The 8,727-nt window shown below is 43.8% G+C and overlaps 2 protein-coding genes across 2 annotated transcripts; one reads left to right on the forward strand and one right to left on the reverse strand.

Moving 5' to 3' along the window:
- The first annotated feature begins 108 nt into the window (after positions 1-108).
- Positions 109-6,917, forward strand: LOC115132997 (src substrate cortactin-like). Its single transcript, XM_065021560.1, has 16 exons — positions 109-238; positions 1,137-1,217; positions 1,411-1,484; positions 1,885-2,014; positions 3,390-3,500; positions 3,606-3,660; positions 3,777-3,887; positions 3,999-4,109; positions 4,228-4,338; positions 4,428-4,483; positions 4,615-4,684; positions 4,804-4,952; positions 5,021-5,206; positions 5,326-5,497; positions 5,590-5,658; positions 5,838-6,917. The coding sequence occupies exons 2-16, from the start codon at positions 1,137-1,139 to the stop codon at positions 5,969-5,971; spliced, it is 1,620 nt and encodes a 539-aa protein (XP_064877632.1). The 5' UTR covers positions 109-238; the 3' UTR covers positions 5,972-6,917.
- LOC135572889 (protein LLP homolog) lies at positions 6,594-8,098 on the reverse strand. Its single transcript, XM_065021561.1, has 3 exons — positions 7,994-8,098; positions 7,313-7,543; positions 6,594-7,232 (listed from the first exon to the last, which is right to left on the reverse strand). Exons 2-3 carry the CDS (start codon positions 7,530-7,532, stop codon positions 7,063-7,065), a joined length of 390 nt encoding a protein of 129 aa, XP_064877633.1. The 5' UTR covers positions 7,533-7,543; positions 7,994-8,098; the 3' UTR covers positions 6,594-7,062.
- Between the last annotated feature and the right edge of the window lie 629 nt (positions 8,099-8,727).

Here is an 8,727-nt window from a genome sequence, read left to right on the forward strand (position 1 = left end):
GCAGTTTATTACGGAATGAGAATGTGTTTTTACTAATTAACAAACATTATCGTTTTGAGTACAGTTGTGTCCAGCTTTGATACAGTAGCAAGTCCGTAGCTACTTGCATGTCATCGGCCACGCGCATTATTTCCTACATCAACTGTTTGCGCGACTCTATCCTCGTTCTGGTTGAGACTTGTGAAAATATACATTTGTGGCATTATTACATCAAGGAAAGTTGTCTGGCAACGCAAAGGTACGTGTAATTACCATGAAATAATGTTTCTTTATTTGAATGAAGTATTTATCACCGTGATATTAGAAATTCTAAACGTGTCTTTCAGGAAGTTGCAGATTAGTTCTGTACTGATCTCATCATTGGCTAACGTTACGTTATATTGTTTCAAAGTTGAATCAACGGAAGGTCTAGCCTACTTAGAAGATATAAATAGTTACTGTGTAAATTATAGCCAACTTATGTTTAGTTTTACTAGTATATTGGGTAAGTGCACTTTCAGACAATGCACGCATCAAACAGGTGAGTTAATATAAGCCAGATGGCTCCTTTTATCATCGTTATTTTTTAAATTAAATCATTTGTATTACTTTTTAACTTAATCAAAATGCCAAAAGCATGTCCCTCAAATGTACAACCTTTAGATATATCCGCAATTACCAGGCTTTGAATGTGTAACTGACTGCAATTTGTGTGGTACAATCAGGTAGCTGCCCTACATTAAATTGACATCAGTCTGGACAGCTGTGCCCAGCTGTAAGATACCCACCAGGTTACTTTGTGTTTTGTTAAACTATTCATTAATGATGATAGTGTGTTATTTTATGACGAGAGCACTGCAGCTCAGTGCTGTATAAATAACTCAACTTCCTATTTTGTGACCTCAGCAGAATGAGACTATATACTTGTGGTCAGCTGTCCATTTTTCCACTGACAGAGGAAATGTTGAATGCCTTGAAGCTTATTTGTATTTGCAGGAACAGGTGATTGTTCACAAGGTACATACAGTGTTTACTAAAGCAGTGTTTCTCAACTTGTTTTTACACCAGGGACCAACAAGCTGTGGTCCCTCTTGTGTTTACACAGACACTATGCTTAGACTGACAGTACAAATCTTCTGTTTTGTTTCTCTTCCTAGATGTGGAAGTCAGTGGTGGGACACAACGTGAGCTTAAAGGTTGCAGAGGGGGACGACTGGGAGACCGACCCTGACTTTGAGGTTAGCTACTGGGGTGGAGGGAGCGAGGGTCCTTATGGAGCTAGTGTATTTACTAAAGCACTCTAATCAATATTTTCTCCCAGTGGAATTACTGTTTTGTTTATGCTTGATGCGCTTCAGTCCTGTTTTCAACGACACCTTGGTCTTCAGACTACAGTTAGGTGATGAGAAGGACTTGGGTTCTGTGTTTCAGAATGATGTGTCAGAACAGGAACAGAGATGGGGGGCCAAGACCATTGAGGGGTCTGGTCGAAAAGAACACATCAGGTAACCATTGAACATTAACTGGGGGTGGGTGGTCAGCCTGAGGTGGCCAGACCAGAAGTTACACATCAAAGACCGATCACAGTATGATTGGTGTTTTATGCTGTTGGAGAGCTATGGGGGATGGTTAGCTCAGCTGTGTATTGCGGCTTTAACTCTGTAGAAACAGGAAAAGGAAGTGAAAACAGTGTGTAGGCTGTCAAGCAGTGAGTCTTACCAAATATGGGTTGGTGACTGAGTAAATCTAAGGGTTAGCCACAGACGAGTGTAACTATGTAGTCCCGGTGTCAGCAGATAATGTCAAATGGAAATAAATTTATGCAACAAAGTTCTGGTGTGTGTGCATGTTTGCATATGTGTATTTCCCTGCGTGTGTGTGTGTGTCATCCCTGCATCTTCCCAGTGTATCAGAGCTGAGACAGAAGGTGTCCCAGGAGCATGAGGTGGGGAAGCAGAAGGAGCGAGCGGAGGCTCCCAAGGCCTCTTACGGTTACGGTGGGAAGTTCGGAGTGGAGAAAGACCGCATGGACAAGGTTAGGTTATAACATGTCATCATGTGATGTTCATACACTACATGACCAAAAGTATATGGACACCTGCTCGTCGAACATCTCATTCCAGAATCATGGGCATTAATATGTGGTTGGTCCCCCCCTTTGCTGTTATAACAGCCTCCACTCTTCTGGGAAGACTCCACTAGATGTTGGAACATTGTTGTGGAGACTTGCTTCCGTTCAGGCAAAAGAGCATTAGTGAGGTCGGGCACTGATGTTGGGTGATTAGGCTTAGCTCGCAGTCGGTGTTTCAATTCATCCCAAATGTGGGGTTGAAGTCAGGACTCTGTGCAGGCCAGTCAAGTTCTTCCACACCAATCTCAACAAACCATTTCTGTATGGACCTCGCTTTGTGCACGGGGGCATTGTCATGCTGAAACAGGAAAGGGCCTTCCCCAAACTGTTGCCACAAAGTTGGAAGCACAAAATCGTCTAGAATGTCATATGCTGTAGTGTTAAGGTTTCCCTCTACTGGCGCTAGAGGGAAAACAGCCCCAGACCATTATTCCATCTCCACCAAACTTTACAGTTGGCACTATGCATTGGGGAAGGTAGCGTTCTCCTGGCATCTACCAAACCCAGTCCATCAGACTGCCAGATGGTGAAGCGTGATTCATCACTCCAGAGAACGCGTTTCCACTGCTCCAGAGTCCAATGGCGGAGAGCTTCACACCCCTCCAGCCAACGCTTGGCATTGCGCATGGGGATCTTAGGCTTGTGTGCGGCTCCTCGGCCATGGAAACCCATTTCATGAAGCTCCAGATGAACAGTTATTGTGCTGATGTTGCTTCCATAGGCAGTTTGGAACTCTGCGGTCCTGTTCTGTGAGCTTTTGTGGCCTACCACTTTGCAGCAGAGACTTGTTGCGCCTAGAAGTTTCCACACTCACTTTAACAGCACTTACAGTTGACTGGGGCAGCTCTGGCAGGGCAGAAATTTGACGGACTGACTTGTTGCAAAGGTGGCATCCTATGACGGGGCCACGTTGAAAGTCACTGAGCTCTTCAGTAAGGCCATCCTACTGCCAATGTTTGTCTATGGAGATTGCATGGTTGTGTGCTTGATTTTATACACCTTGCAGCAACGGGTGTGGCTGAAATAGCCAAATCCACAAATTTGAAGGGGTGTCCACATACTTTTGTATATATAGTGTTTTTCGCTCATAAGGTCTTCAGTCTAATGCAAATAACTCACCAAGCACAAGGCTTCCTCTAGTGCAATGCTGCTCAACCCAAAACGTATGCTGTCAGACAGTACAGTTCTGTGTGCTGACCTATTGCAATTTTTATGGACTTCAACAGTTTATCAAAGATCGTTTCCTGTGTTGATGTATTATGTGTGTGTAATTACCCAGGGGGCAGTGGGGCATGGCTACGTGGCGCAGGTGGAGCAGCACTCATCCCAGACCGATGCAAAGAGAGGATTCGGGGGGAAATTTGGAGTGCAGAAAGACCGTGTGGATAAGGTGAGGAAACTATACTCTTACTGACAAATACAAAGATATCACAGGATTTGATGAGCAGGATGAGGGATCGTTCTGGTGATGAACATTCCTTCTCTCTCCCTGTAGTCTGCCATGGGTTTTGAATACAAGGGAGAGGTGGAGCAGCATACATCTCAGAAAGGTACAGCCTTCAGGACATCTAATACACATACGTTCTGATTTCCAATAAGTTGACTGCATGTTGTTATCCTACCCATCTACTCCTGGCATACCTCTCACCCTGCTTTTATCTTTCAGACTATTCAAAGGGTTTTGGAGGGAAGTATGGGGTGGAGAAGGAGAAAGTGGACAAGGCTGCTTTAGGTTACGACTACAAGGGAGAGACCGAGAAACACCAGTCTCAGAAAGGTTAGAGGGGAACTGTACCGTGGGCTGTTGTTTTTAAGTAGAAATGTTTCATGGTCAGTTATTGGATCTCTAGTTCATATTTTAAACATATCCCACAATCTCCCTCGCCAGACTATTCAAAGGGTTTTGGAGGTAAGTATGGGGTGGAGAAGGAGAAAGTGGACAAGGCTGCCTTGGGATACGACTACAAGGGAGAGACCGAGAAGCACCAGTCTCAGAAAGGTTAGAGGGGAACTGTACTGTGGGCTGTTTGTAGGTAGAAACGTTTCATGGTCAATTATTAATATTAGATTTCTAATTCATATTTGAAACAACCTCATCCCTCACTTTCCCTCACCAGACTATTCCAAGGGTTTTGGGGGGAAGTTTGGGGTGGAGAAGGAGAAAGTGGACAAGGCTGCTTTAGGTTACGACTACAAGGGAGAGACCGAGAAGCATGAGTCACAGAAAGGTCAGTTACTCACAGTTGTAACCACAGTTGTGTTTGTGAAAGTCAAGGACCATGTCCACATTAAACTGACCTTTGATCTCCACGTTCAGACTATGCCAAGGGCTTTGGGGGACGCCATGGCGTCCAGACAGACCGCATGGATAAAGTGAGTCTTGCGTGACCCTCGACTCAGGATGACAGTAATTCTTGATGCATTTTACATTGACCTGTACAAACACACTCAGACTATGACGTTGTCTCATTGATTGGAATTATGGTTCCCCATTCGCTCTATAGAGTGCAGTGGCCTTCACAGACATGGAATCCCCTACCTCTGCCTATGAGAAGACAATACCATTGGAGGCATGTAAGTATGCTCTTTATAATTCCTCATAGAAGGGCTGAAGTTGTTCTGCTTGCTAAACATTTAGTTCTCAAGTTCAAAGAGGAAAATACAATTTTTGATTTTCCGGTCTGTCTGTGCAGCAAGTGCAGGGGCAGGCAACCTGAAGGCTCGCTTTGAGAACTTGGCTCGGTCATCAGACGAGGAGAACAGAAAGCGAGCGGAGGAGGAGAGAGCCAGGAGACAGGCTAGAGAGAAGAGAGAGCAGGAGGAGGCACGACGCAGACAACAGGCACTGCAATAAACATGTTACTCCAATAAACATGCACACCCTGACACAGCGGTATGTATCTCTTGTAGGAACAGAACAGCAGGGAGGAGGAAGCAGAGCAGCATCAGCCTCCACCTGTTGAAGAGCAGAGACCTCCACCTGTTGAAGAGCAGAGACCTCCACCTGTTCCAGAGACCAACAGGAAGCCCCAACCACCACAGCTGCCCACTGCCAGGGCAGTGCCTCAGATACCAAGAGATGAACCTGAGCTAGTGGTAAATATCTGATTTAATTCAATGCAACTCACCGATGACGTAAAAACGGCCATTTCTTCTTCACTGCAACGTTATAAAATGAATAGGTGAAATTCACACCTCCTTTTCTGTGGTCTCAGGAGGAAGAGGAGGAGCCAGACTATGACCAGCCCCCGTGCCTGCCCCCACGGTCAAGTGACCTGCTGGAGGCAGAGCCACCTCAGGAGCAGACCCCATCAGAACCAGAGCAGGAGGATGAGGGAGAGTATGAGGATATCTCACCAATACCTTTCTTCCCAGAACCTGTTCCAGGTCAGTGTGCCACACCCAGTGGGGTAGAGGGGATGGGTAACCCATTACTGTGTCATATCAAAGACTGACCCTTCCATGTGTTCCCTCTACAGCTTTGGATAATGACTATGAGGACCTGACATGCGGTCAGACAGCAGTGGCCATTTATGACTACCAGGGAGGTAGGTAGTCTACTGTATCAATGACTGCGTTGTGATATCATATCGTTGTGTCATACTGTGATGTTGTTTCTTCCATTGTGGATGAATACAGAAATCAATGCTAAACATTGCTCAACACAGAAGTCTATAAACCCTTTCGGAGACAAAATCCTAAAATAATGTTATTCTCACACATGAAGAGGCAGATGATGAGATCTCCTTCAACCCGGATGATGTCATCACCAACATAGAGATGGTGGACGAAGGCTGGTGGAAGGGACACTGTCACGGACGCATTGGACTTTTCCCTGCTACATTCGTGAAAATGATGTAGTGAGCGTGCCTATACAGTCTCCAACACAGACATATACCTGAGCCCATAGGACCTGTGGGTCTTTTCACAGGGGAGACATCAGCATATTGATCCTATCGGACAGGTATAGTTTGATTGTACCATGGGAGCATCTCAATTGCATACTCCTCTATCCTCACTTTCTTAATACCCATTGGAGGTCAGAGGGGAGGGACCTCTGGCTTTCTCATCCAATGGGTTTTGAGGTGAGGAGAGAGGACGCAAGGAGTATACAATTCAGATTCTCCCCATGTGTTTTCTAGTCAATTGATTTATATCCGGTCAGTAGTCATGATATATAATGGATAGTCATTGTGCTTCATACTGCTCAGGGTGGGATGCAGCCCTTCCCCCTATAAACGCTGATTGCTAAATGTTCCAGAATGTTCTCATGCACTTGCATTTCAAAGGATTATGTAAGTCATTTAGCTATGGAATGTTTTGTTTAAAAACAATAATGATTAACTACAGAGAATTGTATTTTGGCTATTGATGGAATCCTTAACTTCAATTACATTGTCATACTTTGGAAAAGCATCATATCTGAAACACCAGGTTAAAAAGGTCATTTCTAGAATCAACTGCATGTAATCAATAAAATGTATTAATGTACAGAAACACATTTATTTACTCTGTGTGACAGCCAGAATATGATATGGACAGTTTGTTGCATGTATAATGAATGTCTTTGTAACTATGGGCTAGGCTACAGAAAGAGGAGCAAATCAAACAAGAATGGAGCTCCCAACAACAGGTTATTAAGCATTATTAAGGTAACGTGTAAAGAATCTACCATCTTCTGTATACCACAGCAATAAGAAAACATGGCTTTCATTCAAGTGAAGTATGCCAATGCAGTACTATACCATTGTGCCCAACACACAACTCTGTTGTTTCCTTTCATACATTAAAAAGAGCTTACAGACAACGGGTTGCACAATATAGATCCTTTGCCTCATATCACCATTTAACTTGAACACAAGGCAGGCAACTCAAGTCCAGAAAGATCATGTATTCAATGATCATGTGTGTGTCACAGGTTTTAAGTCAGAAGTCCTTTGGTTTTCTCCAGGCTACCAGGCAATGCCCTTCTTTTTTTTGTTGGCCTTTCCTCCTGATTTTTTTGTCATGCGTTTGCCTTTCAGTTTCTTGGCCTGTCGTTGGCTCATCCATGTTGGGTACTGTCCGTGCTCGTCCAATTGGGTCGTCTTACTGCGCTTGCTGTCCATGTCCATCTTTCCATCTGCAATGCAAAAACAAAAAGGTATCAAAACTCAAGACATAGGAAACGATACAAAATGTTTGATCTGTGTGTGATCTCACCATCGACTTCCTCTGCCTCCATGTCTACATCCACTTTCTTCTCCTTTATCTTCCCAGCTGGCACCACTGTAGCTATGTCCTGAATGTCATTCATGGAGATCTCTCCTGTGCCACCGTGGGCTAAGGCTTGCTTCAGCCGAGCCAGTTCCTTAGGGGCGTTCTTCGCTCTCTTCACAGCACGCATCTTCCGCTTCCATTTGCTTCGCAGACTTTTGGCCATTTTTAGGTTTTCTGAAAGACAGGGTTACGTAATGGAAACACAGATCCACTTGCATAAGACATCCCGGCTGGCTTTAACTCTAGTTCTGTGACAGTCTCTGCAGAGCCTTGGCTCATATAAACAACACTCATGCCATCAACTCCCATCAAGCCAGCAAAGACATACGTATAGTCCAAATCCCCCTCAATCATAAATCGAGGTTCTTGTATAGTTAATCACGATGAACTGCCGTTGAACTGTCCATGATTTTACTGTCTTTAAATGTGCAAGACTCAACATAAACAGGCACGTTTGCTAGCTTTTGGCTAATAGCTAGCTACACTGCTAAAGAACATTGATTGTTTTAGAACAATCGATCGGCCTATTCCATTCAATGTTTTTATACTTCAATAACTAGTATTCGGTATACTCAATTTACTCCTATTGATGGTATTGTAATTAATAAAAGACTGTCAACATACATAGACGCAGATGTATCTTCCGTACAGTTGATAAGGAGGCAGCACACACGTGTTAGTATTTTCGACAACCGTAAAGCAGGTCAGACAGTCGTTATGTTGGACACATTTGCGACAATTTACGTCCTCTTAATTTACTATCATACTGTGAACTAGTATTTATTTAATCGAAAACCTATAACCTACATATTTAGAGTGAAACATTATCAGTGGTGGATAACTGACGAACTGTCTTCCTGATGCACTTTATTCTCAATTTATCGATACGTTTTGTCAGCTATTCTGGTGCAGTTCGCAGTTTTTCCAGGAGATGGCGAGCTCATTCTATACTGCAAGCCAACGCGACCTAAATCTCATTAATGATCATCCAATTATCCACAAATTCACATCTGCTCCAGAACAAATGTGTTGAACCACTTTAACCTCTGTCTGCAAAAACAAAGGGCAAACGAAAAGCAAAGTATGTGAGTACAGTAAAGTACAAATTATATGTTATACCATCACAACATTGAATGAACTACAACCATTCAGGATAAATACATTATTGTTGGTATGGCATGGTTGAAATGTCTTTGTACTATTTCGAATGGAGAATTTGCAAGACTGATGTTTCTTCTGGGACTGCACGTCATCAAGCTAAACCCATGAGACCGATTGGGGTGTAAAATCCAAGGGCAGGTCCTATTTTAGCCCCACTCGGGGCATGGCCCTACATACAGTAGGCCTCCACTCTTCCC

The sequence above is a fragment of the Oncorhynchus nerka genome, linkage group LG8 (genome assembly GCF_034236695.1).
Source record: "Oncorhynchus nerka isolate Pitt River linkage group LG8, Oner_Uvic_2.0, whole genome shotgun sequence".
Classification (NCBI taxonomy): Eukaryota; Metazoa; Chordata; class Actinopteri; order Salmoniformes; family Salmonidae; genus Oncorhynchus; species Oncorhynchus nerka.

Coding starts and splice junctions, on each gene's coding strand:
- LOC115132997 (XM_065021560.1), top strand. CDS start 1,137: ATGTGGAAGTCAGTGGTGGGACACAACGTGAGCTTAAAGGTTGCAGAG. Junction 1,485..1,884: donor GGTCGAAAAGAACACATCAG/GTAACCATTGAA, acceptor GCATCTTCCCAG/TGTATCAGAGCTGAGACAGA. Junction 3,501..3,605: donor AGAAAGACCGTGTGGATAAG/GTGAGGAAACTA, acceptor CTCTCCCTGTAG/TCTGCCATGGGTTTTGAATA.
- LOC135572889 (XM_065021561.1), bottom strand. CDS start 7,532: ATGGCCAAAAGTCTGCGAAGCAAATGGAAGCGGAAGATGCGTGCTGTG. Junction 7,233..7,312: donor GGAGGCAGAGGAAGTCGATG/GTGAGATCACAC, acceptor TTTGCATTGCAG/ATGGAAAGATGGACATGGAC.